Below are 27,466 nucleotides of genomic sequence, written 5' to 3'. Positions count from 1 at the left end.
CCAAAGCAGAGTCCTTCAGTGACCCCAAAGCCCTACCTGGCTTGCAAATTTTAAAAACCCAATACAAACAAAACCCCAAGAAAAACAAAGCAAGGGCAAGCTCTTTTCACTACATCATTTTAATTGCATCGACACCCAGAAATGCACGTGCCAAGAGCCACCCATCCAAGAGGGCATCCTTCCATGGTGGGTCTTACTTTCACACTCCTTTCACTCAAAAAAAAGAAAAGAAAAAAAAAAGGAAAGAAAAGGAAAAAAAAAGGAAAAAATATATAATTATAATTGCACTGGTTGATGTACAAACGCAGTCTTCCCTTTTCACACGTTGGTGGGATCTGCTGAAACAGGAGGGTGAAGCCCCAGCACGTACCCGGCGTGGCCACAGCAGCTCCCCAGGAAACGAAGACTTGTACAAAACAGTATGAAGATTTTCTTACAAACTGCAGTGTTTACTGGCTGGTTTTTGGGGGGGGGGGTTTTGTATGTTTTCTTGTAAGTTTCAAAACTAGGTTTTGGGTCACTAATGGCTTGGTATCTTTTATCTACAGTAAATTTAGCATAAATTTTTATTTTTAGGAATGTGTAAGGCATTTTGGTAAGTTTACTGTAAGGTCCAGGGTGAAGACTCGTCAAACTGAAGTCCCTTCCTTTGAACTGTCCTCTTTCCCCTGGAGAAGGAAAAAAGAAGTGGGTTACTCAACTGGCTCAACCTTTTTCTCATGGCAGCTCAAGCCCCAAAGCATTTCACAGATGGGGCAGGGAGAACCTTGACCACCATCTCATGTGATCCCAGGGTTTCCCAAAACCACCCAAATGGTTTCTGGCAGCAAGGGCCACCTTGCCTCCAGTTTTAAACCCCTGCCTGGTGCACACTGCCCCATGGCCTCCACCAGGATCAAGGGGAGGGCCATGGCCACCACCAGTACCGTTTCCTGAAGCTGTTCTTTCAACTTCTTCACCATTTCTCTCTCTTTGGCCAGTTGGTCCTGGGTAACCTTCAGTAGCTCCTGTAGTTTGGTTGCTGCCTGGCCCAGGTCCTTTGTTAATTTTTTTTCTTTTTCAAGTCTTTCCTACATGGCAGTCAAAAGAAGGCATCTGCCTGAGCCTCCCTTTGCCTGCTGACCTTCCCCCCTTCAAAGCACCTCAGGCCACCTCAGGTCTGCATCAAGCTGTCTCAGTGACCACAGGCCAGGGGAACACCTCGTTCCCTCCTGGACAGGGAGAACAGGCATCCCCCAAAGCTACAGCTCTCTCTGCCCCCCTGGAGATGCCATGGGCTGAGACTGGATGGTTTCCCAGTGCCTGAAAAGCCCAGCCTGTGCGTGTTTGCTCAGGGCATCACACTTATCTCGGCCTGCAGGGATGCAGTAGCTGTGACCCTGCTGTCCTTCAGCCACGGTGGAGCTCTCAGCCCTCTCCTGCAGGGTAACGATGGGCCTCGCTCCTCCATCCTCAGAAATTATAAATCATGCCCTTAGTCCTGCTCGGACATGACTTTTGTTGTCATGGCACAGCCAAATCACCTTGAGATGCTGGGCCTCCTCCCTGTCTGAAGCTGCTGCATGTTCAGCCAGTCTCAGCTTTTCCAGCTCTGCTTGCAAGCTGCGTGCTAAGCTCTGGGCCTGCAAAAAGACACACTCAGTAAGCACAGAAGCCAACAGCATCTCCCACACATCCTGCTCCAGCCATCCCTGAGTGCCCGCTGGGTGTGTCCTGCTAAAGAGCTAGGTTGTACAGACACATAAGGCATTGCTTGTGCTGATCCAGCTTCCACCAGGGAGATGGCATTTCTCACCAGGAGCAGCAGGAAATCCAGCTAAAGCCCTTAACCCTCAAAGGAAAAAGCTGGCACAAGACATGGGGGCACTGGGAGAGCTGAATTTGAGGGGCCAGTGATGCCACATGGCTTTAGCACAGCAGCTCTAAGAAGTCCTTCAGATGTGGGAGGGAATGTCTCACAGCCATGTCTGAGGTGTGGACAGTGATGGGGAAAAAGCCTTCAGATTAATTCTTCAAATTAATTCTTGGGCTTTATTAGCAGCCAAGAACCCAGGAAGGCTTTGCAAACCCTGGTATCCTCGCCCACACCCACCTCCTCCAGCTCCCGTGCCAGCTTTTGCCGCAGCATTTGCTCCTTCTCTGCCAGCGTTTCGTTCTGCTCCAGCTGGGTTTTCAGCTGTGTTGAGAAGAGGGGAAAACACCCAGAAAGAAAATTTTAAAAAGACTTACGAAATGAGCTAGCAGGGACATCACCAAGAGGGCTGGGCTGGACAGAAGAAATAAAAATTGAAGCATTCACCATGGCACCAATGGGCAATGGGTACCAGCATCCCCCCTCTGCTGGGAGGTTGCTGATGGTGAGCCTGGGGCTTGGCTTAGCACTGCCAAATCTTGCTTGCTCCTCAGGCAGCACCAGCTGGCACGTGGGATGAGAGGCACCCCATAGAGAAAGATGTGCCTGGCAGGCTCCCATGACTGGGAGAAGGCTCCACAGTTAACAGGATTAAAAGAGAAAGACAGAGCACTGCCACTGGCAGAGATGTCAGCCTGGAAGGGAACAGCTGCTGCTAATGCCCTCAGCCCAGCTTGAGCAAGATTTATGGAGCCTCTGTAATCCTAATCCCCACTGGCTGGGAAGGGATCCCAGCACAGCTCTGTCAGGTTATTGTCCCCTTCCTCTGAGGAGACCCAAGCTCTGAGCCCCACAGGGCACTGTCACATGGCAGTGTCGGCCCAAGGGCTTGGAGCATGTCCTGCCTGCATCCCCCAAACCTTGCCAGCCTGGTGCCAGGACAGAGGGCTCCCAAGGGGAACAGCCTGGTGAAAGCTGACTGCTATATTCCCTATGGGAACAGGATGCATGGTTGATTGGGGGAGGCGGGGCTGGGCTGGCTGCCCCCAACACAGGGTGAGACACAACACAGCTGTGACAGCCCTGAGCAGAGTTGTGTGCAGTTCTCCATGCGGTGAGAGATGGTGACACAGGACAGGGACATGCTTAAGGGTCAGAGCCTCCACAGGAGTGGTCTCACCACCCTGACCTCGAGGGGTGCAGGCTCACTTGGCTCAGCTTGTAACCCCACTATTCTCCCTCCTGTACGTACGTGGCTCTTCACCTCACTCAGCTGCTGCCTGGCCTGAGGGAGGAGCAGCAAGCAGCAATGTCTCTGTGCCACAGCCTTCACACTACCCACAGGGGCCTACAGGTAAAGCCTGCCAGTTTTTGGCTTGCACATGAGCTGGAATGTTGGAAAACCACCTCAGTTTCTGCCAGAGCAGGACAGTGGTACCTAACCTGGGCAGCTGGAGGCATGACAGCTCCCAGGGGTGCAGAGCATCCACCTCATCTGCTCTGAGATGGATGGACACACAAACCCCTGCCCCAGAGTGGTGTTGTGGTGACAAGTGTCCAGTGGTGGGGCAGCTGGGTTTTTCTGCTACACACCAGCTTGCGCAAGCCTTGCTGCTCTCCCTTGCTTCCCACCCCCATCACCTCCCCATCAGGAGGAAAGACAGGCAAGTAAGAAACCTCCTTCTGGGTCTCAAGCACTGCCTCTGAATATGTGGTCCCCACCAGGTTTCCCCATGAAATGGCTGTGCCTTCCTGCCCTCCCTCAGCCCCACAGGAAGGGTGCTGGCCCCACAGCTGGTTTGCAAACCAGCCCCAAGGACCCAGCAGGGCATCTCCCAGGGTCCCTCCTTACCAGGGCCAGCTCCTTGCTCTGCTTCTGCGTTTCAGTCTTTGCTGCCTCCAGCTCCTCCTGGGACTCTGACAAGAGCTGCCTCAACTGCCGAGGAGGAACAGAAAGGAGAAAAAAAAAAGTCCTTTTATGCACTTGGTTTTGGAACTCTTTGGCCCAAGGAGGCTTTTTTATGATGCAACATCTTCTCAAAGAGGTCATGGTGGCATCACGTGCTGATCTGCCTGCTGATGCCTGCTCAGAGAGACAGCCATGGGACGGGCCTGTCTCACCAGAGCCACGGAGACCACACAGGCCACCCAGGAGCAGCAGACAGCACCTCCATACAGATCTCCCTGACCCATCACCTTGCCCATGGCTCTCCTGGCTTTAGGAGTCTGCAACCCAAACTGGAGCAACCATCTCCATCTGTTTTCTCCTTCTTTGCAAAGCTGCAGATCCCTGGGGCACTTCCCAGAATCCCAGGGCACTCCTCAAGTGCTCACAATGTGCATGGGTGGTGAGTCAGGGTTAGAAGAAGGTGAAGAAGGCAGCAGCCACCACACTTACGGCTCCAACTTCTTTTGTGTAGTTCTGGCGCTCGGAGCTGGCTGTCTCCAAGTGATTTTCCAGTTGCGTTTCCAGAAGAGAGGTGTATTCCTTTAACTGGATTAAAAGAGACGAAAGCAGGAGGGGGTTGATTGCTTGAGGTCCAACACATCCCAAACATCCTGTGGTTAAAGCCTGCCCTCCCCAAGGCAAGTCAGGAGATGGGGCCTGACTCAAGGCAAGCACAGCATGCGCCTCTCTGGCACCCATGCAGAGACCTCCCCTCCCCAAAAAACCTCACCTGATCTGTGCTCTGCAGATCTGCTTTCAACTTCTCCACCATGCCTTCCAGGGATTTCAGCTGCAGGTGTGACTGAAGCAGAAAGGATCAGAGGAGGACACTGAGCACCTTTGGCTCAAAAACTTGCTGCTGCTTCACTCCCACCTCTCCCACTTCATCCTGCACCCATCAGGTAGAAGTCTGACATCCAAGGGGAGCTCCACAGAGGAGCTCGCCTTCGCAGAGAGGACGAGTCTAACACAAGCAATAAATCATGAAGCAAGGCAACAGCTCTTGCCTGCAGTGCTTCAGGTGGCTGCAGTCAGGTTTCAACACCCAAAAAACCAGCAGCAGACTCAGCACAAGCTTCCTGCTGAAAGCAGCTTTTGGTTTGCAAGCAGCAACTTTCCGATGAGGTGGCATGGACTTCATTATTAAGAGAGGCCAAGCTGCCAGAAAAAGCACTTAAACCCGGGCTGGTTTTTGAAGGACTCCACAGCTGCTGAAGTTTTTGGAAAGGAGGAATTCACCTTCTCTCCACCGAGAGGCAGGATTGCTCTGGCAGCTGCCCTAGGCCACCAGGCGTTCTTCCCATCGCGTTCTTCCCCTCACGCACACCATCAGCAGCCACGTCACCCTGTGCAATCCTACACCAGCCCTCAGCAGTGCTGGCGCCACAGGAGCCAGCAGCAGGCTGAGAAATCAAACATCTCTTGTACAACAGCTTCCCCCACCTCCCTGCAGCCCCAGTTAACTCCAATACCCCATGTGACGGACAAGGAGCAGCCAGACCATGGAAAATAGCTTAATCTCAGTTCTGCATTCAAGAGGGAATATTCTACATGAGGTGGGCTTTTTGGCAGCTGACTTGGTGACAGGAGGGGTAGATTTGGGGAGAAAAGGAAGTCCCTGTGTCTTGGTGTTCACAGCTGGCAGGAACATATAGGATCACCAACCAATTCATAGCCAACAGATCCCCTTCTCCTGGAAGTGCTCCAGGAGCACCAAGCCCAAGTGTGTCACCAACACGCACCTTTTGGAGCTCCTCTTCAGAGGCTGTGAGCTTTGCCTTCCACACCTGCTCCTCCTCCTCCACGCTCTTCTGCAGGTTTCGCAGCATCCCTTCCTGCAGGCAAAGCCTCAGCTGAGCCCAAACCTCCTCCAGCCCCCACCAGGCTGAGCAGTGCAAGGGCCAGAAGCCTTGGCATAGCCAAAGCCTCTCCAAGGATTTGGGGCAAACAACAGGTGACAGAATGAGATGCCTCAGGTGGGGCTGGGGGCTCCTAATCCTTATTCTGGCTCAACCACCCCTTGTGTCTTATCCCATCACCACCAGCAAGGTTTCCAACACAATTAGGCTGAAGAAGAGCTCTAGAAACTCACGTTTATCCTGTTCCTCTGTCTCACTGACAAATACTCTGCCCCCCCAACACACCAAGGGATGCCCACCCTGAGCTCACAGGCAGCCTGGGTTGCCAGGAGACCTCTCCAGGGAGGAATTTCCAGTGGGAAACCAACACAGTGCAAAGAGCAGGAACTTACTGTCTCTGCGAGGATCGTTCTGTACTGCTCACATTCTGCTTGTAAAGTGCTTTGCGCTTCCTCTGCCTCTTTTAATTTAAGAGCTGAATCCTAAAAGGAGAGGGAAGGGAAGGAGAGATGAGGAGAAGGAACATGTGACCCTCCAGCACTCCCTCATCCCTCCACTTTCCAGCCTTCACTTACTGATGGCTCCGTTGTGATCATCTGCTGCTTTAGCACACCCACGGTCTTCTCCTTAAACTCCAGCAGCCACGTGTCATAATCCTGAGTTTGGAAGAAAGAGAACAAGGAAGAAGGAGGATGCTTAGACATCTCTCCTTCCCATGTAGAGGAGGCTCTGGGGGGGGCTGAGGAAGCCTGTCCCACCTGCTGTGAGGACATGGTGACTCCAGGGAGGGCAGAGAGCAGCGTCTGCTTGGTTCGTGTCTGGAGCGCGTCCAGCTGTTGGGCCAGCTCTTCCTGAAAGAGGGACAAACTGCAGTGGATGGAGGTCCTGGGCACCTGCTGGCCAGGGTGACAACACTGGTCCTGCTTTTCTGTGCCTACAGGGCTGGGGAAACCAGCCAACACAGAAAACTGCTGATGCTGCAAACCACGAAAATGTCACTTCCAGTTCAACCACCTTCCAGATTCCCCAACCGTGACCAGTACCAGGGGTGCACTGGCCTCAAGAGAAATTCTGGAGAAGCTTGCAGCAGCGTTGGGCCAGCACTGCTCCTAAGGAGGCAGGTAACCTAGGGCAAGCCTCACTGGTGGCTTGAGGAAGCTGAATGTTTCCCTTCCAACACCAGGGAAAGGCCAGGCTCACCTTTGCTTTTGTAGCAGCAAGCAGTTTTTCCTCGCACGCCTTCTCCACTGTGGTCAGTGCTTCCATTGCCTTCCAGTTCTTTTCCCGAAGGTCCTGTGGAGACCACACAGAGAAGGCAATAAGCCACACACTGTGTCAAGGGCCACAAAGCTGCTTGCTGGCACTGCAGGGGATTTCAAAGCCTCTGCCTAGGGAATTGGGTTTGGTCAGGAGTTTTCCATCCCATGCCCGCATGCATTCCTTTCTCCCCCATCTTTCCAGTGGCTCCACACACCCCATTGCTCTGGCAGTGCTCTGGAGGGAGCAGGCCACAGCTGGACGGGGCAAGAGCTCCACAAGCATGCTCAGGATGCCTGCAGGGGACCCAGGCCAAGTGCAGGGATGCAGGGTGGCCTCCACAAAACTGACACCACCTTGCAGTAGAGGGATAAGGAGCAGAGGAGCAGGAAGGTGTGAAGGAGCCTGCTCAGGGATTGCCTTGGCCCGACCAGGGTAGGATCCCTCTGGGTTACCAGGTCCTAAATCTCCCAAGAGAACATGGGACAGACATGCCAGCTCAGGCAGCCCACCAGCTCCAGCTGTACAGCCTGCCAGCAGTATTCCTGCTCTCTGGCAGATGAGGCAGTGCCTCCAGAGATCTGTGGGGCTGAAGAGCCTCTGGCCACACCCCGGAGCCATCAGGAGGTGACCAGGATGGGTGAGGTCTGTCACTCACGTACGTTGTTTTTCACCTTCTGTTGCTCCACTGCCTCCCGCAGCTGCGTGGCTTCCCTTTCCAAGGCTGAGAGCTGGTTTGTCTTCTCCTGGAGTCTGGAAGGGCAGGATGCAGGAGTGAGCCTGAGCAGTCACCTCCCTCACGGGCAGCAAGCTCCCGAGATGGAGACCACAGCCCTTCCTATCCTGGTCTGCTCTGGGATCTACACACAGCAGGAGGAAGAGGGAGCAGGACTAAAAACCACAGCCATGGCAATACTGGAGTGGGATCTAGTTTTCTACCCCCTTACCAGCAATAACAATCAATCAAGTAACTGGCTGGCTGTACACACACAAAAAGATGAAGCAGCAACCTGATGCAAAGGCCAGGAATTCCAGCTTGCACAACTGGGACTGCTCCTGTCCATGGCTCATCAGGCTGAGAGAGCCCACAGCTCTGCATTTCAAAAGTATCATCCCACTATCTTGAGTAATCCTAAATGAGGGCTGCCAACTTGATACCAGAGAGCTGCAGCTTCCCTCCACACCCTCAGATCCCCCACATGCCCTGAAAGGACCCCCAGTTTGAGCAGGTTCAGGCTGTTGAGAAGAACTACACAAGTCTCTGGGGGTCCCAGGACAACTCAGCAGCTGCCTTCCTTTACAGGGATACTGGATGCTTGCTGGCAGTGGGGGCATCTGAGAAATCTTAACCCCATGCAGAGCCTGGGCCTTATTGGAGGTGCCCAGCACATGGCCAAGGAGCAACAGACAGGACTCAAGACATGGGAAACTCCAGTTAAATGCCAGGAAACCTTTCTGTGCTGGGGTGTGGGGGAAGAGATTATCAAACACTGGAATAGGGACCTAAAGTGCTGGTGAATCTCTATCCTTGGAGATACCTGGAAACATTTTAAAAAACCTTCCTCTGGTTGGCCCAGGCTTGAGCAGGGACTTGGACCAGAGACATCCCACACCCAGCACCAACACCAGTAGAACCTCCTGTTCTGTAGGACTGGTCAGATTCCACGTGCCTGCCAGCAATTCAGTCCTACTTCAGAGTGGACTGGCTGTTACACAGGGCCAGCAGCAGAGCAAATTAACATTTTAAACAGCACTGCTGGCCAGGGTTGACCTTGACTTCCCAGCTGGGCAGCCCCAAGCCTGCCTGGAAGGCAGGAAGCCCTCAGCCACAGGCTCAGTGCTCGAGAAAGCCTGGGACACATGGACAGCAAGCTGGAGGTGCCACAGCAGGATGGGCACCTGGACCCACCTTGACTGCAGCTGCTTCATTTCTGCTTCATTGGCTGCCTGGAAGAGAGAAAGCACTTTGATTACCTGCCCCAGGCACATGATGCATGTCAGTCCTTTCAGTGGCATCCCAGAGAGGATCCCAGAGCAAAGACAACACAGGGATTGTGCAAGCAGTGTCACCCACTCCCCTCCTCCCACCTCAATTAAATGAGCACACAACCTGCAGGTCTCTGTCTTTTTCTGCCTCCCGCATCTGTCCTGCTTCCAGCAGAGCTTCGATGGACTTGATCCTCTCCAGAAGCTTTGTATTCTCTGAGCTGGCATCCTGCAGCTTCCCTTTCACACTGTCCAACTCCAGCAGCTTACTTTTAACCTCTGCCTCAGAGCTCAGCAGCTTTGCCTGCAGTTCTGTTGGAGTCAAGGGTGACAAACAGTGTAGGGAACATGCAAACAAACCTGGAGACTCCTCACCCTGCTCTGTCCAAGCAGGATCGTAGCCAAAGAAGTTTTGGCCACGGGTGCTTTGAGGAGGCACAGAAAGGTCAGGCAGGGATGCAGGACAGCACAGGAGAGAGGCATTGGGAGTAACATCCTGGGATAGAACCAGGCATCAGCCCATGTCTTGCTCACACCACCACCACTCATCCCTGGATCTACTTGTTCTGCCCCAGCTGGCTCCTCCAAGCTCTCAAAGTCTCCAGTCTGCCCCAGAGCCCTCCCCATGCTGATCCCAGCTCCTCACCAGCTATGCTCTGCTGCTGCCCTTTGGTCTTTTCTGCATCTGCCAAGAGGCTCTTGTAGCTGCTCTGGGTTTTGCGGAGCTCATCGCTGACCTCGTCCAGCCTCTTCTGCAGCATCACCTCTGCCTCACGTTGGTAAGCCTGCACAGCAGGAAAAGAAGGTTTCCTGGAGCGTGACAGACACCCCAGCCAACTTGAAATAAAGCTTCATGTGTCACATAATCCTGTTTTTAAGCTGTGTTTTGGGGGATTAAAGTCACCCTCCCCCCCAGCTCCCGCTGCGCAGGGAAGCACCCTCGTGGTTTATCCCGTGCCAGCCCTCATGTTGGGAAGTAGACAGTACCCAAATGTCTCGGTTCTGGGCCAACTCCATGGCCAACCTCCCTTCTGGAGAGCTCTGAAAAACCTCTCAGAACCCTGGTTCAAATCACCCCAGCCCAGCAGGGAGAGGGGCTGGCACGGGGCTTTGCAGAACAGAGACACCCAACCACGTTTCCACACGTGGAGGAATTTTCTGTGCAATTTGGGCCAGGGAATACTTCTTTTTTTTCCATCATACAAAGCAGCAAGGAAGAGGCCTGGCCAGGGCAGGCATTTTGAGAGGGAAGGCAAAGGAGGAGGAGGACGAGTTGCAGCTTTACAGGTACAAGTGGCACCCCTGCAGAGGGAGAAAAATTGCTTTGCAATGGCAGGGACAGGACAAGGTAAACCAGGAGGCCTGGCTCTGTCCAAGGGATGCTTCCAGCACCACCTGGAAAGCAGAGCTGCTCTGTTTTTTGTGGATTTGACTCAGTATCCTCAGCTCAGAGCTCCAGGTGTTACTGTGGAACACATTCTCCCTTAGCACCTTCAGCACATGACTTTAGAGTCTTCCAGCTAGCGTGATTTATTTAATTAGCATTAAGGCATGCAGCAAGCTGACAGGCCTGGAGTTCTCCCAAAAGCATGTCTAGGAACTCCTGCTTTGAGCCAGGAAGGCAGCTCCTGCCTTCACACCAGCTCTGTGCTCACATCACCCTCCTTGCTCTTCACCTGCAAAAGCAGCAGGAGCCAAATGCAGCCCATCCAAAACAGATCCACATCCTCAGGCACACAAAAAATAAAGAGCAAGGATATGGACGGCCCCTTGCTCTAGGAACTCCTCTACAAAACCATTTTGGCACGTGCAGATAAAGGTCTCCGCCACCACAGCCCTTTCTTGAAGAGGCCAGAGCAATTCAGAGACCACAGCACATTCCTGAGGACATCCCTCACTCTGTCTGCTACACTGGGATTAATGCTCCCAGCCCACATCTTAGCAACATCCCAGCAGGATCCCAGCAGGAGCACTGTCAACATCCCAAGAAGATGCTCTTCCCTGTGTGAGTCCAGCCTGCCTGCCAGCAGCACACCTCTGTGTGCTCAGAGGCTCTACTTGGGAGGTGTCCTTTCAACACCCCTGAAAACCCCAAACCCAGTCACTTCCTGCTGGCAACCAAAAAAAGCCACAAGCTCCATCTCCTACACCAGAGAGAGAGAGCAACAGGCTAAAAACCATCTGAGTTTGAGAGAGAGAGCACCTGCAGCAGAATGGCTTCAACCAGGGCATCCTGCTCCCTGGGCTCTGCTGGCAGTGCTGCACAAGGGGCACACTGATGTGACAAGCTAATGGGGGGAGAGCAATCAGGAAGCCTGCCAGGCAGCTTCCTTCCCACCCATGGACATTCATCTCCCTCCTAGCCCTTCCCATGGCCAAGTGCATGGATCCCCTGCCATCCAGCCACCCATCCCTGCGAGGGGAGCGCGTTTGCCGGCGCCTGCCCGACCTGCAGCTGCTCGATTCGCTTCTCTGAGGCCGCCGCTTTGATCTCCCAGCTCTTCCTCTGCTGCTCCTCTTGCTGCAGCACCTCCGACTTCTCAGACAGCTCTTTCATCAGCTTGCTGCACTCCTGCCTCAACTTGGCCAGCTCAGCATTTTGCCTGCAGCAACAGAAGCAGGGTTACTTCAGCCCACGGGCCAGCCAAGCCTCTCTGGTGTCACCATGGGGGAACACATCCTCCCTCCTGTGGGCCTGATACAGGACTTGACATGGTGAGCTTTGTTTGCCTGTTTCTAGGACATTCCTGGTCCTTTAGGGAGGGGGTGGAAAGAGCCAACAAATCACTTTAGAAAAGTCCTGTTTCAGTCACAGGAGACATTCCTTTCTTATGAAGTAGAGGACACATGGATCTGTGTTCCCAGACACAAGAGGAAGCACTACAGCTGGAGCCTACTCTGTAATTATTTGCCTGCTGTTAATCACCAGTCATTTCAGACTGTCTATAAAAAGGAGTGTGAAATTCTTCTACCTAGCTCCTATTTGTTCTGCACACATTGGGCTGAGCTCTGCTCTCTTGCAGCATCACTCCCATCAAAGAGCCAGCTGCATTTCTTCTCGTTTGAGAGTATGAGCTCCCCTGCGGCGGAAAAACACCACAGTGCCTTCTGATCCCCTCTCCCTGCTCCACTGCCTGTTGGTTCTGGCATCAGTACAGGTGACCCCAAAGGAGAGAGGGATTCCCTGCCCTTTCACTTGGGAAGAACATCCTTGTTTCTCCTGGTGCACCCCCAAGAGCCATTTGGCAAGCTCTTCCTCCCTCATTCCCTCCTCTACCTCCAGCTAGTTGGAGTGTCTGTAGAAGTACCTTTGAGAAAGGGGGTGGCCAAGCCAGGCAGTGCCAGAGGGCAGCCCCAGGCTCTGCCCCCCACCCCAGCCTTACTTGCTTTCCATCTGGCTGGTAGCCTGGTTGAGGGCATCCCTCAGGATGGAGTTCTCCTGCTGCAGGCGAGCCAGCTGCGTGTTGGGGCCGTTCTCCAGCTGTTCCTGCAGGGTCCGGATCTAGAGGAGCCCAAGAGGGGTTAATGCCACCCCCAGCCCTTTTGCTCCCCCTGTTGAAGCCCAGGAGATGAGCAGGAGGGACTGGCAACGCAGGGGAGCGTCTGCTGATGCTGACAGCCCCCAGGGGTGTGACATCCCATGAGGATGCTCCCACGTGCCTCTTCTCCAAAGAGGTTGGGAGGGGGCCTAAAGGGGTTGGGGTAGGTATTTGGGGAATTTTGGGGGTATTAAGTGGGTCTTAGAGTGGTGGAGGGGGACTTGAAGGGGTTTGGAAAGGGATTTGGGGGAGTTTAAGGGGGGTTTAGGGGGGACTTAAAGGGATTTGGGGGGGAACTTGGGCACCACGGCCCAGGAGCACTGCAGGTTCTCGCCCCTCCCTGAGGCTCTCGCCCCCTCCCTCAGCTCAGCCTTCTCCAGAAGGTCACACATCTGCCACCAGCAGCCACCTGGCAGCAGCAGGAGGCAGGTGCAGAGCATGGCCTGGGGCTCACCTTGCCCTGGAGCTGCTGGGTCTCACTGACGTGGTCCTGGTAGCTGGCCTGCATCCGTGCCTGCACCGCCACGATCTCCCGCTCGCGGGCCAGCAGCTGCTCCTTCAGCTTGCCTTCCACGGCCACCGCCTTGGCCCGCTCAGCCACCAGCTCCTTCCAGGAAAGGAGGACCCCAGTTAGTCCTCAGAGCACAGGTTTCCCCATTGTAAGAGGATGTGGCCTCCTGGCTCAGCAGACTACAAAGTTTAGCCCTTTCATTGCTGCCCCCATACCCAGGTACATTTAGCACTTACATTTCCTCCTGCATTTTGTTTTGGGCTCTGTGGCCACTGGATGCCACTGTTGTTCCATGTTGGGCCAGCTAAGAGAAAGGAGTAAGACAGCCTGGAATTTTATTTTCCTCCCCCAGGATATATAATATCACACAGCATTTGGGGCAAAGCAGAAAAACTAGGCAGATGGACTTGAGAGCCGCAAGTTCAGTGTGGCAGGGATTTGTTCTGCCTTCAACACTCAGAAAGAGGTGGAGGCAGGGAGCTGAGTCAGGGAAGGGCACTGTAAATAGGATCAGGCTCCTTACAAAGGCACCTTCTCAGCTCAGGGGATCTGAAACAAGGAAGGATTTGCCTTTCTCCCTGAAGGAGAAGAAAGCTGCAATCTTACAGAAAGGGTTTTCCCCGGCTCTTCCCATGGCTGCCAGCGGGCATTACCCTGTGGTTCTTTGGGCTGGCACCTCCCCAAACTGGAGCAGGCCCAAGAGAGGGGGGCAGGTGAGGATCTCCTCCCCTTTTTGGGAAGAAAACAGCCAACAGGTGAAGGGCCCAAAGAGCTCCTGGGCTTCACCTGCAAGGGGGCTGAGATGTGGGGAGCAGGAGGCACATGGAGTGCCACCATGAGCAGAGCTCACACTGGGGATGCCAGGAGGGCCACGCAGGGCTTACCTTGCTCAGCTCCCGCAGTTTGTTCTTGGCAGCAGCTGCATCCTCCTGCTCGGCAGAGAGCTGCTTCTCCTTCTCCTCCAGCTGGCGTTTCAGGACAGCAACGGGGTCACCCTTCTGCGTGGCCTGCCAGCATGGGGTGGCACATCAGTGGGGACCACCACCTTCAGACCCATCCCCTCCACCCCACACGCACAACATCCTGCCCTCTGCTCCAGGGGAAAATTCAGCCCCGCTCTCCAAGACACCCTCAGGGCCAGCCTGCCTGAAAATGGGGTGCCTTCCCTCCCCTTGCACCTCCTGAGGCTCAGCAGAGCCCTGGCAGAGCCCTACCATGTGCCAGGTGTCCTGGATGATTCCTGCTTTCTCCGTCAGGATCTCGATGAGCTGCTGGGCCTCCCCCTCACTGAAAACCATGCTGCTGACCGTGGACACAAGCGTCTTGTAGGGCAGGTACAGGGCCCCATCCGAATCCGTAGGTGCTAGGGAGGAAAGGGGAGGGGTTGGGACTTCTGGGGACAACAGCAGAAATATGGTATCAACTCAGCTGGCTTCAACCCCACAACTGCCATCTCAGACCATCATCCACCCAGATTTCCAGAGTCACATTTGGTACCTCTCTGAGTGAGAGCAGTAGGAAAAGTGCTGGAGATGTCACCACACACATGCTCCTTGAGTCAGCTGTCACCTCTGCCTGGCTCAACAGCTGGTCCAGCCACCAGCCTCTACCAAACTGAGAGATTCTCAGCAGGAGCTGGGAGTGCTTTGCCAATGCCAGAGGGCTCAGACCTGTTGGGCATCAGGAGCTGGACTGCACCAAAACACAACCTTGCTGAAGGATGTCACTCCACGCAGTGGTGCCGGTAACAGCGAGGTCATCTCCCACCTTTCACCAGCCAGGTTTGTTCCAGCCCTTTGCTAAGGGAGCAACGTTACTCCAACCCTTCCCCTACCCCTCTGCTAACCTGGGAAAGCCAGGGAGCATCAGGGACCATGATGCTGTCGTAGGACCTCACTGCACATGGTCACAATACCCAGAGGGTGGCGGGCAGTGGTTTAGGGGTTCCCGCACTGTATCTATTGCCCAGTGGGCTCATTTTCCTAGAAAATCACAGAAGGAAAAGCAGCTTGGAGTTTAGTAGCTCCAGAGCCCCTGAAGTCATTAACACCAGGGTCTCTTGAATACAAAGCTTTGGATGCCTCAAGCAGCAAAGCTCAAAGAAGGAGGAGGAGGAGGAAGTGCTACAGGTGTTGGAGCAGAGATTCTCCTCTGAAGAATGGAGCCCATGCTGGAACAGGTTCCTCCTGAAGGACTGAAGCCCATGGAAGGCCCCACACTGGAGCTGGGGAAAGGTGTGAAGAGGAAACAGCTGCAGAGAGCGGCTGTAATAAACTGACCACAGTCCCTATCCTCCTGCACCACTCAGGAAGGGGAGGTAGAGGAGCCAGGAGGGAAGGACTGAAGTTGAGCCTGGGAATAAGGGCAGGGGGGAAGGAGTTTTTTTAATTTTGTCTCTGTTTCTCATCTGCTTTAATTGGGAATAAATTAGTTTTCCCCAAGTCGAGTCTGTTTGGCCAGTGACAGTAATTGCTGAGTGATCTCTGGTAGATCCATTTGGGATGGCAGCGCCGAGCCCTGGCAGCAGCCGAGTCTGCGTCCCCAGCCACAGCCACTTCCCAGCAGCGCAGCCGGGCCAGCTCCACCCCCTTGTGCAACCAGGGCCCGAGGCTTGGCTCACACTTTCCTCATGCTGGCAACTGCAGGGCTGCAGGACAGCACACAGCATCCCCTGCCTCAGTCCTGCGGCGTGCAGGGACACACCAAGCGGAATTCCGCCCCTCTCCAGGTGGAGTGGTGGGAAGGAGCTCTGGAAAGGGCAGGCACTGTGTCAACTCCACCTTGCATCTGGCACACGGAGCCAGGGCAGCCTGGCAGGCTGTGGCACAGGGACACCAGTGCTGACGCCGAGCCCACGTGCAGAGTCAGGAACCTCGCACCTCGCTGAGGGAGCAATGGAACAAGGAGCAGCCATGTGGCAAAGCTGCCATGGGAAAGCACAGCAGGATGAGTGGTCTGAAGAGCCACTTCGTACACCCCAGGGGACTTGGGAGACATGGATGAAACAAACCACACAAGAGAAAAATACCCTAGGCTGCTCTCTTCAGTTTTGCCATCTGTTTCAGTGCTGAGGACGTGTCCATGGACACTTTGAGCACCCATTTTTATCTGCCACAGGATAATTTGTTCCTGTGCATTTGAGGAGGAGAGACCACGGTTGCCCACAACAGGTTGCAGCTGGCTTCATGGGACAAATCCCACCGAGAGCTTTCCTTTGCAAAATCCCACACAAGCATCTAAGACACCACCCTTTGCTTTCAGGACATGCAGCATTGGCACTTCATACCCAAGGGGAATCTCAGTTTGGAGCAGCAAAAACCTCACAACAAATGCTAAAAGTTCATCTCCCAGCCACATTCCTTCAGCCATTACAGCTTGGATTTAGGACTGTGTTTTTCACATGGGTGCACACAACAAGCCAATCACCTCCAGTTTCCCCAACACCACCCCTGCAATACCCTCCAGGAGCAGCTTCTCCAATTGTTTGAAACACCACCACGTGTGGAGATGGCCTTTAATAAAATCCTTTCCTTCAGAAGAGAAGATTCAAGGAGTTTAACCCATCTTTGAAACCCAGCAGCTGCAAATGTCCTGCTGAGTAGCAGGCCCTCTTCCAAAATGTGGGTGTGGGAACTGCCAGGCTGCACAGCAGGTTTGGATGTGCTGCAGAAGAAGGGATGCCTTTTAGTTTGGTGGGTTGGGGTTTTTTTTGGTAAAGAAAGAAATGAAACCTGTGCACATCACATGACATCTTTGAGAACACCTGAGAGATTTCTCCCATCTGTCCACATGGGAACCCTTCTACAGGTCTGAAAGCATTCACATTTTTAGTGCTCGTCATTATCACTTAACCAAAAATAAATCCCAAACTGTTCCCACTGGTACAATGAGAGGCACAAATCCAGCTACAGAGCTGATTTTCCCCTCCATACACCCTTTTATATTCTGCAGAGTTCAAGACCACCTGATCTCTTCCATCTCTGAGTCAATCAAGTGAGGCATGACTGATGATGGGCAAGTTTTCCCTTCCCTGTGACAGATCCAAAGTCACTTCCCTCTAATTACTCTACGATCAATCCCCTGCAGTATAAAACTCCATCAATCCTCTCTCCTTGAAGAATCCTTCTTCACCTCCACTAAAGGATGAGGAAATGCTAGCAGTGACCCAGCTCCATGTAAAAGTGTGGGAGAGCTCCTCTGTATTTTTAGAAGTCAGGGTTCTATGGGGAGAACACCTCATCCTGGCTTTCCACCCAGATGTGCAGCACCTTGGCAGCTGTCCCTCTCCCAGGACAGGGACATGCACCTCTCGTTCATTCCTCTGTCCAGATCCCACAACACAAATCCCAGAGGAACCTGTAACTCTCCAACACCTGTGTGCTGGACCAAGGGGATATAGGCAGAGGAATCTGGCCTTACCTGGCTCACTCTTCTTCTTGGATGCAGCCTTTTTCTTGGCAGGTCCATCATGCTTCTGATCCTCCTGGGCTGGAAGAGCCTCGGTTTTCTTGACGGTGACAGAGCTGATGACCGGAGCGCTTTGCTGAGTGCCAACTGGGGGCACTGCCACAACAGGCACCTCCTTAGGGGCCACCTCCCGGACCGGAGAGCTTTTGGGGACGCTGACAGGGGCTGGAGCCAACACTGGGCTAGGAGCAGGTTCTACCTTTGCCACCTTCTTCTCCTTCTTCCTCTTCTCCTTAGGTGATGGAACAGGTTTCTCCTTTTCCTGGGGGACAACTGCCACCGCTGCAGCTGGAGTCTCAACTGTGACAGGCTCAGGCACTACAGCAGGCTCAGGAACCACCTCCTTGGGAGGGTCCGTCACTTCCTGAGTAAGCTGCTGCTCTGGGATCTTTCCATTCGGTTTCTCTTCCTTTTTCTTTGCTTTTCCCTTCTTCTCAACTGGTTTCTCTTTCTTCTTTTTCTCTAACTTCTGCTGCTGGGCCTTCTCAAGCTCCTTGCGTTGCTTGGCCAAGGCTTCCTCGTACGACGTCTCCTTCATGGAGAAGGTGGACACCAGGAAGATCCCGATGGCTGAGATCACCATGAAGCCTCCGAAGACCACAACACCCAACGTCTGAGGGTCGTACACGTCCATCCTGCCTTACTCTTCCGTGCCTGCAAGACACCAGGACAACAGATAAGGGCAGCAGGGGAGGAAAGAAATGCAATGGCTGTTCTGAGCAGGAGTTTCACACGGACATCTGTGCCTTCCAATGGCACCGTGCACTGGGAAGAGGAACACTCCAGATTCACACGACTCAGGTCGACCTGCCTGCACACCCCTAAGTTTGTGCTCCTCTGCCACGCTGCCCAGGTACAGGGGTCCAGTTGCACCCCCAGGACTAAATTTCATCTCCAGAAGAACCAAAGAGAGGGAATTAAAAAACAGGGATGCAGTCAGAGACAGCCAAAAGCCACATTCTTATGTCCAATGGGGTGGTTTTGCATGACCCTAAGCCACAGGTGCAGCAGTAAAGGAGCCCACTTTCAGACTGCTGGGTGCAAGCTGGCCAAAATCTGGGTTTTCCCTGGAGCACCTGGCTTTTTCATCAGACCCAGATGCACATCCAGGTGTCAGCTTTGGAGTAAAATATCCCCCTGGAAGAAGAAAAGCTTTGCAGCAGCCCTTCCCTCCTCCCTTTACCACCTGCACACTGTGGCACTGCTGCTGAGGAGTGTCAGTGTCATACAGCCAGTCTGAGGTCTGGCAAGCAGGGCTCAGCCACACCTGGGGAAAGATGCTGCCACCCCCACTCCTCTTAATGGATACTTGAAGGCTGTCCTGCTTTTAAAGCCAACTTCTGTCCCATTCATGTGCTTCATCCACCAGGGCATTGCTTCCATGTGGCTCTGAGGTGGCTCATGGCCTCAGATGCTGGTGTCAAGCAGCTTAATCTGGGAAGGGACATTCTCCAGGAGCTGCCATGGCTGTGGTTCTCATCATTGTGAATCAAAACACAAAGAGCAAAATGCAGAAAGTCCTCCGCCACCAGGAGTTCTCATCCCCACGCTTAACTGTTGACATTATCGAAATTTCCTCTTTGAGGGGTTGTGGGTTGAGGAGGGAGGGAGGGGCTGGAAGGGGAGGAGGCAAAAATAAGAACAAACCTAAGGAGATCAGCATCTTTTCAAACCTCAGTGCTTGCAAGGAGACGCCTCGGAGGCCCTTCCTTTCTAAGAGCTGGAGCAGCAAACTTGAATCTGCAGCTCAAGCTGGGGACAGTGCAGTGAAAACTCATCTCCAGCACCCAAGGAGGGGGAGCAGAGCTGGGAGGAGCTGCAAATCTCCCACTGGAGACACCAACCTGCCTGGGGAAGGATGTTCTAACCAGCAGCCCAGCTCTCCCTGCCCACCTCTCCAAGCATCCCAGGTAAAGCAGCAGAGAGAGAAGCTGGCAGGCAGGAGGGCTGTCCATGCCAGCTGGAACCAGCCTCCCCTGTCAGGGCCAATTTTCTACCCCAGGGCACCTCTGGAGATCCCAGCTGATACCACAGGCATCACTATTACATCTACCCTGGCCATTTTGTGTTTAAATGGCCTCAGCCCACTCTATCCCAGCACATCTGGTGCCAAGTCATTGCCTTGCGACTTGGGAGCAGCGCTTTGGGATGGCCCCAACCAGGACAGACAGATAAATCCTAACCCACAGGGTGAGAAGGACTGGATTTCCTCTCCCTGGCAGTAAATAAAAAGTAGGGCTGGAGAACACATACCCACAATCTTGTGCCGGGTTTAGCGCTACACCAAAGCACCCAGGAGCTGTAGCCCGGTGACCTACATGTCTCACCCAGCAACCCCAACATATTTGTAAAAACAAACCCTTCTCGACCTCACAGCACCACAGTTTCAAATCTAGAGAAAAATCTGATGCTCCAGCTTGGGGCAAGGGCATCCCCAAGTGCTGACCAGCACACTCCAACCCCACCAGCTGGTACTGCCACCCTCAAAAGCAGCTTGATGGAGCCCACAGGGGATGGGAATGGGGGAAGAAATCTCAGCCTCCACTATGGAGGATGGATGAGAGGACAGAGGCAGTGGTGGTGAGGTGGGCGAGCTGGCAGTGCTGGATGTGGCATCACGGCATCAGATCCCTGTGCCTGCCCCACACCTCACCCCACAAGATTGTCCCCCAGAAGCCCTTACAGAGCCCCATACCCTCTCTCCCTCGCAGAGAGCCTCACCCAGCCCCACGGGCTGCAGTAAAAGCTGCCTGTACCTTGCCTCCTGCCCAGCTTTACAGCCAGGGTGAGATAAGGATGTAAATGAGCACTAAAGTCCTTCCTAGCGAAACAAAAGCACCCCAACAACCCCCTCCAGACCAAAAGCAATACAGGAACAAAGCAGCCAGAGCACTGAGGAGCTGTGGACCTGCAAAAGAGCCACGGCAGCAGCCAGAGCTCCTGCAAGCAGCTGAGATGCTCACAGAGGACATCCAAGCTCCCACTGCTCAACCAGGGGAACCCCACGCTGTTCCCAAGGACAGACGTGCTGGGAGAAAATCCACAGGAAGGAGTGAGAGGTGCCAGCCAGGACTCTTGTGGCAAACCCTGGTCCTGCCTCAAAGCTCGCTCATGCCCCGCAGCCCCGTGCTGACTCCGAGCAGCGAGTTCTACCTGTAGGGTTCCTCCTGTGGTCGGGACTTGGCACGACCAGCCCAACAACCTGTTCAGGGAAGAGCCCATCTGTCCAACTGTGCACAGACAGCCACACACACTTAAATCAAGGCAGGCTGGCCTTGGCACTTGGGGCATAAGGAAAAGTCTTCCTACAGGAACTTCCTGGTGCAGAGATGCCAGAAGCATTTATGCTGCGGTGTTAGCACCCAGGAGAGAAGCTCTGCTTTGACATTTCCTCACCTTGCCACCTTTGCCCTTCCAAGGGCTGGAAGTTTGCTCTTGGACTTGCACAGCAAGACGCCATCCCCCTCGCAAGCACATGTGCCCTTTGGCAGGAAAGCCCTCTATGCTTCCCACCTGCACAAAGCCTTAGCCAGGACATGGCAAAACAGAGCACCAAGGGTAGTCTCACATCTTCAGCCTGACAGCCTCACTCTGAAGAGGCTCAAAGACTTCAGGATCCTCCCTTCCATAGCTTCTGGTCCTCCACGGGACTTCACTCCTACGATGGCATTTTTCCATCTGTTTGGGACAGGGTTGTGTGCCCAAGAGATGGGTGGACACCAGCAGTTATCAGAGTCCATGCTCAAAAAATCAAGTTCACATCCAACACTGAGCACATTTACTTCCATGAAATTTCTGGAGCATCCTCCTCTCCCAGCCAAAACGGCAGAAATCATCAAATATCTCCACACACAGACTCCTTCCCCAAAACAGCTTGTCCAGGTAAAGCTTTTCCCCATCACCAGAACCGGAGTAAGATGGACAACTGGTCCACTTGGCCTTCTCATGTAAAGGAGCTGGCTGAAATGCTGTGCTCTGACTCTTCCACTCATGCGGCTTTTCCTTGTTATCCATCACACTTCCCAAAATCCCAGATAACAGCCCAAGAGACCTGACCTCCCTCACCTCCCTGCACGTGCAGCCACCTCTGTTTGACCTGAGCAAAAGTCCAACTTGCCCTAAGGAAGCAGAACCAGAAAAGCACTCAGCCTTGCTGGTTTTTCAGCACTAAACAATTTCCAGGATGAACTAACCCCAGACACGTGACATGACAGCACCAGGGCCATGCTCAGTGTCTTGTGGTCACATTTGTCACTGACAGCTGTGTCAAAAACCAGGCTGGAACTCTGCCACCTGTTCAGCCTGTCCTCCCCTCTGTGACCATACATGAGATCCAAGGGAATTCAGCATCTTTAAGACCCAGCCCTCCACCAACCCTGGTTTAAATCACCCAGGCCACACAACAGGTGGGCAGGAGCAAAGGAAGAGACAGACTGTCCAGTAACCACAGAAATCTTGTTTCTTGTCATAGCCAAAGGAAAATACGTGTTATCTCCTCCTGGTGTTGATAGGTGCTGCAGATAGGAAAAGATGCTCTTTGCAAGCAGGACACTGCCCCCCCTGCAGTCCAAGGCTTCCACTTTGCCACGGTGTCAAGGTGGCATCTCACACTAGAGCAATGCAGGAGAGGTGATGGGGGACAGAGAAAGAGAGAACTGGGCTCTGCATAACCCACAGCAATGCCTGCCTGTGAAGCACCTGCAGCGTCCTTTCCTCTACATATCGAAGCAGGTTAAGAAAAAAGGAGGGAAAGGGCAAGGATGAGGGAACTGGGAGGCCTGATCCTGTGAACAGCAGGGCAGACCAGCAGCAGGAGAAGGCAACAGCACTGCCAGCAGATAAAAAAAACAATCACCAGATACTTCTCCTGGAGATTTTCTCTCTGCCCTGTTGCAATAGAGAGAGACAAAAATTAAAAACAAACGAGAAAAGCCTGCACGCCACGTGCAGATCCTGCCCACGTCGCCAGCAGCCTCTGTTTAAATACATTTTCTGTGTGACTGTGCACTTCCAGCCTCCCGGCAGCATGTGCTACTCCACGCAGCAACTCCAGATCAGCCCGTCATCAACAGTTATAGCTCAACTTAATTGAACGTGTCTTAGTGCTCCATTAGCTCTGGCAGCAGCAGCCAGCTGGCTTGTGCTTGCCAGCAGTGCTGCCAGCTCCCCTCCAGAGCCCAGGAGTGAAAAAACAGGCAGAAAATACACGTATATATAGGAGAAGAGTGTAAGAGCACCACAACACAGCTGCAGCTTGACTAATCTGCGCGGCGGCTATTACAAATTTTCTCTCCCCTCCCTGGCCCGAAGAGGCATTTCACTGCCGGTCCTCATCAGCTCCTCCCTGGGGCTCACATCCAGCAGCCGCGACTCCTTCCAACCATTTCCCGCTGATGCGGGGCTTCGACGAAGGTGAGAGCTGGCATTCCAGGCGCGGACACTTCTCCATCCCGGTCAGCCACGTGTGCAGCACACGCTCTTCCGCTGGACCGCTTCCCTGGCAGGGCGAGGAGCGGGGCAGACCCGCGGGAAGGCTGCTCATGTCCAGGCTGGGAAGACCCCACGGTGGGTGAGGGGTGTCCCCTTATGGGGTCGATGCCTCTGCCTAAAAGCTCGGGGACCCCACGCTGCGGGGGGTCTCCGGGTGCCAGCACAGTTTTGTCGGAGGCTTAGTTAAGGAAAAAAAAACTGGACAAGGGACAGCGGCCCGAGCGCCGGGAGATTCTGTAAGCGCGGTTAATCAGATTAATAATTGTCATCCGGCTGGCGCTGGGGCAGGACGGCGGCGCTCGGGGGGCCGGGGGCAGCGCGGGGCCCGGACCTCGCCCTGCCCGCACACGCCGCCATTCCGTGCTCGGGGCCATTCATCCGCCCGGCCCCCGGCGCACGGACCGGACCCCGGGCCGGGATCCCCCCCGCTGCCCGGGCCGCTCCCCGCGTGGGACACGGCTCCGCGCCGGGGCCGCGGCTGGCGGGTCCCACCCGCTCCGAGTGCGCTGAGTGCGGGGCCGGGGGCAGCGCCGGGCGGGGGGTCCCGCTGGCAGCGCGGGGCGGGCGCGGGGGGATCGCGGAAGCGGTGGCCGGGGAAGGGGCCGGGGGAAGGAAGGGCTGCCGCCGCCCCTACCCACCCGTGCCGGGTCGCGGTCCCTCCTCGCCGCCGCGGCCGTGTGGAGTCGTGGCACTTTCCGCCGCTGTCTCGCCGGGCTCGGCCGCCGCGTCCCGCCCCGCCCCGTGGCGTCCCGCCCGCCGCTCCGCGCCGCGCCGCGGGGCCCACTCAGCGCGGCGGGGCGGGCCGGGCCGGGCCGGGCCGGGCGGGGCGGCGGCGGGGCCCTCCCCGCGGGGGAACGGGAATGCTCCGCCGTCCCTCCGCCGTCCCTCCCCGGCTGCGGCGGCTCCCGGGGCCGGGGGAACCCCGCGGACCTTCGCCCCCGGACTGAGCTGCCCGCGATCGGTGTGCGCCGGCCGTGGCTGCCCGCCGGCCTTGCCCGGGGTATCAGCGTCATCCCTGGGGCACAGCGGGGAGAGGGTGCGTGGGGCATCCGGGGAGCTCCCAGCCAGCGGCGGGGGTGCTGCTCCACGCTGCGGACCCTCCTCAAGTGAGTGTGGGCAGCATGGAGCAGATTGGACCTGAAAGATGCCTGGCCCCAGCGGGAGCCTTTTTTCAGGGTCTGCAAACGCTGTATGGTCAAACAGTGCTGGGACTGGTCCATCACCCATCAGCTTGCAGGTCCCAGGACAGGAAGAAAGCCATGAATACAATGGCCAGTGCCACCCAGAATGGTGGCTGTCCTCTTGGCACATGCCTTCTGTGTGTCTCCTGGCCTGCTTGTGACTTCCCATGGCAAGATTTATCACTCAAGTACCTGTTTGCACTAGAGAGAGTTTGCTATCTGGAGGTGATTTGGATGCTACAGTACCTTGGAAATTAAAAAGTAAGGGTTGGAAGGGACTCCCTTCACATCAGAACCAACTGCTAGGCTGAACCACTGGAGAAGAGCTAGAGCATCTTCAGGAGATGCTGCACTCTGCCAGTCTGCAGTAAGAACATGAGAATTATGTCAGGCCCATCTTCCTGGGAACGTGCATCCAAAACCAACCAACCCTCCTGACACCCAACCAAGCAGGAGTGTGAGCATTGGCAAAGAGGGTTGGTCTGTGGCATTGGCTACACTTTTTATCCCAAAGCAGATGAAAGGTCTGGACTTGCATGGGAATATGTCTCCCATGCCTCCACATCTTCAGCCAAGCTCAGAGCCGTCTCTTTCCCTACCCTGAGTTCTCCTTGGCCCTGTTGTGGTGCACAACCAAGCTTCTGCACTGGCTGTGGAGTAGGAAAGGAATCCATTAAAAAAGTGTCTGTGAGGGAGTGATAATTCACCATCACAGCACAGGCTGCTGGGATCTTCCAGCCTCCTGGCTTGGCACATCAATGTTATTGTATTTCAGTGACCAGATCTTCTCAGGAGGTGGCCCTTGGGGCTGCTCTCTGGTGTTCCTGGGATTTACATCAGCTGCTACTGGATCGTCACCCCTGCACGGAGAACAAGCCGTGCTATTGAGGCCAGGCTGGGGAGGGCAGCAGGTCCTGCCCGCAGCCTGGTACATCTCGACACAACAGCAAGGGGAGAATAAGTGACTGTTTCATGAGGGCTGGTGTGGTGGGAGAAGAGAGGAAATATGCCCATGGAGAAACATTTCAGCTAATTATGATAACACAGCTTCTGCGGAGGGACCTGAAATAGGCACAAATACTTTTTGGCACTCATGAGAACTTGGAGGCTCTTTTGTGGTTTTTTTGGGGGCAGGGCAGGGCTCCCCACTTTGAGCAGGACCTGGGCTGGGAAAACCCATGATGGCCATGACGCCTCCAGGCAAAGGCATGAAGGTTTGGGATCCATCTCTGCCTCAGTCCACCTGGGATCATCGGCTCATTAAACTCCCCAAGGACCTTCTCCAAACCAAAGCACTTGAATGCAGGAATGCAGCGGCTGAACAGCACCTATGTCCCAAGCCCTGTGAGTCCCCCTTTCCCTGGCTACATCTGTGGTGGAGCATGCAGCCGGGCACCCCTTCCAGCCCCTGCCTTGCCATGAGCATCCTGGGGGACCTTGGGTGTTCTCTCAAGCCTGCTGGGTGTCAGAGACCCGAGGCTGGGCTCTCTCAAGCTCTCTTAGCAAGGCACTGAGTACTTCAGTGTTCACTGGGGCCAGGACTGGCGTGCACAGCCTGAGCCAAGCACTTGAGGTGTGGAGAGCTGGGCTCACTCTCACCATCTCCAGCCAGATGAACAATTGAGTGTCTGCTTCAGCGTGGAACAGTACTGAGGGCAGAGCAGTGGGGAAATGCACAGCATGGGGTGAAACCCCAGGCAGAAAGAGCTGAGATGTGAGCCTGGGTGTCCTCTGCGACCATGGCACAGATGTGCTCAGGGGACCGCTCCCTCTGCTCCTTCCCCAGCTGTGTTTGGGGTCTGTAGACAGATGTCTGAAACCCTTGCTTGCCCTCTGTTCCCCAACCCCTGTGTGGCTGGAAGCTGACTCATTCCTCAGCGTTCCTCCCAGCACCCACAGTCACCGTTGGTCTGTTCTTGGGTGTTTCTCCCCACTTTTTAAGACATCAAGTGTATACCTCCCATCATGGTGTTTCCCTCTGATTCTTGCACGTATGCTGTTGATCCAGGCCACTGGGATAAGATATCAGTGTAATTTGATTTCACCTTCGTAATGAAGGCATTCTCTGTAAATACTAGCTCTCCCAACTCCTGCCCAGAGGCGGTATCCAGCCTAAATCCAGAGGTTTGTGTACCCTGTTGTTAAAACAACCAAAGTGCTGACAATTTTCCACGGTTGTCTTCAGTACTAGAAAGTTTTTTTTGGGTTCAGTTTGAAAATTGCTTGCTCCAGCTCAAGTTTTTCAGTTTCTAGTTATTTTTGCATCCACAAGTCTTTGGCTGTTGGTGAAGAAGCTGTTGTTTAGCCCTGGAATGGCTCCAAATCTTTCCACTGGGTGTATTAGTTATCCTGAACTCCTAACCATAGCTGGGGTATTTTTAGCTCTGCACAGCAGTCATCAAACTAACACTGCTGCAAGGTCTGCAGGACTCCCTGAGGTCCCCTGCAGCCCAGCTCCTTCTGAAGCTCCAGGCTCAGTTGTGCAGAGATGACCATGAAATCCCACCTGAGGAGCCAACCAGGACTGTGACCAAGTGCTTTGTGCCATCCCCGTGTGATCCACATCCAGGCACATGTCCAAGCACATGGACAGGCACAGCTTGTGCTTTCTTACAGGAGAGCAGAGAGCTCTGCCTGGCCTTGGTGGTGCCCTTGTGGAGGTGTAGTGGTGCTTGCCTGCCACTCACTCCCACTCTGGAACACTTCCTGCTGCAGAAATACACCAAAAAGCTGGTAGGAACAAGAGGAGAGTAGCCCCTTGCTCCAGACTCGGCAGCTGCCTGCTCTGTGGACATGATGCTGCGTTGTCTCCTGGCCAGGCTGATCCTCCAAGCAGCTCCACATCCACTCTCAATCCTTCTGAATCCTCTGGAAGCAGCCTCCCCTTTTTCACGAAAGAAGGAATCAGTCTGTATGGCCTCCCCTTGGCTCCCTGGCAGTTCCTCCCAGCCTGTATGCCTTGCCAAGCCCTTGCTGGTCTGGGTTTAATAAGCAGCAGCTCTGCTCCAGGGATGGAAATTGGAGGTGGATGCTGCAGCAGAGCGAAGTGCAGGGACAGGATGGCAAGAGCTTCTGGATCCCTCCTCGTCCGTGTTTCTGCAATGGCACAGCCAAGGCCTGGCTTAGGAAATGCACCATGCCACAGCTGGATTTGCTTCTGGAGCAGGGTGTAGCTCCTGCAGGGTCTCCTTGTTTTTCCACCTAACTCCACATGAGGTTGGAAAATACCACTGGAATATGAAATATGAACCAGGACCTGCAGGATGACCCCATGTCAGTGGGCTAGCAGCCAGAGCTCAGTGGGACAGCCCAGTTCCCAGCAGACACTAAATCCCTGTGTCTCTGCAGCTGGGCTTTGCCCTGGGCATTTGTAAAA

The 27,466-nt window shown here is 54.6% G+C and overlaps 1 protein-coding gene across 4 annotated transcripts; it reads right to left on the bottom strand.

Annotated features, from left to right (window-relative positions):
- Nucleotides 1-101: 101 nt before the first annotated feature.
- Nucleotides 102-23,647, bottom strand: RRBP1 (ribosome binding protein 1). Of its 4 annotated transcripts, XM_069009455.1 has the most exons (24): nucleotides 23,548-23,647; nucleotides 17,372-18,073; nucleotides 14,167-14,315; nucleotides 13,837-13,959; nucleotides 12,896-13,048; nucleotides 12,286-12,404; nucleotides 11,352-11,505; nucleotides 9,549-9,687; nucleotides 9,027-9,214; nucleotides 8,826-8,863; nucleotides 7,579-7,669; nucleotides 6,860-6,952; nucleotides 6,418-6,510; nucleotides 6,235-6,315; nucleotides 6,052-6,141; nucleotides 5,543-5,635; nucleotides 4,531-4,602; nucleotides 4,251-4,346; nucleotides 3,705-3,788; nucleotides 3,033-3,137; nucleotides 2,093-2,176; nucleotides 1,524-1,622; nucleotides 927-1,070; nucleotides 102-668 (listed from the first exon to the last, which is right to left on the bottom strand). In XM_069009455.1, the coding sequence occupies exons 2-24, from the start codon at nucleotides 18,051-18,053 to the stop codon at nucleotides 630-632; spliced, it is 3,009 nt and encodes a 1,002-aa protein (XP_068865556.1). In that variant the 5' UTR covers nucleotides 18,054-18,073; nucleotides 23,548-23,647; the 3' UTR covers nucleotides 102-629. The 4 variants fall into 4 exon arrangements, with proteins under 4 accessions (XP_068865556.1, XP_068865553.1, XP_068865555.1 ...); XM_069009452.1 differs by lacking the exon at nucleotides 3,033-3,137; XM_069009454.1 differs by lacking the exons at nucleotides 927-1,070; nucleotides 3,033-3,137.
- Between the last annotated feature and the right edge of the window lie 3,819 nt (nucleotides 23,648-27,466).

This window comes from Aphelocoma coerulescens, chromosome 3 (genome assembly GCF_041296385.1).
Source record: "Aphelocoma coerulescens isolate FSJ_1873_10779 chromosome 3, UR_Acoe_1.0, whole genome shotgun sequence".
In the NCBI taxonomy this organism is placed as follows: Eukaryota; Metazoa; Chordata; class Aves; order Passeriformes; family Corvidae; genus Aphelocoma; species Aphelocoma coerulescens.
Note: the sequence above shows the minus strand (reverse complement) of the source record. Positions and strands in the feature narration are given on the sequence as shown.

Excerpts from the sequence above, each read along its gene's own strand:
- RRBP1 (XM_069009455.1), bottom strand. The coding sequence starts at position 18,053 with ATGGACGTGTACGACCCTCAGACGTTGGGTGTTGTGGTCTTCGGAGGC. Across the intron at positions 7,670-8,825 it reads ATGAAGCAGCTGCAGTCAAG|ACTCCAGGAGAAGACAAACC; the intron begins GTGGGTCCAGGT and ends CTGCCCTTCCAG. Across the intron at positions 2,177-3,032 it reads CACCCCTCGAGGTCAGGGTG|CTGAAAACCCAGCTGGAGCA; the intron begins GTGAGACCACTC and ends TTCTCAACACAG.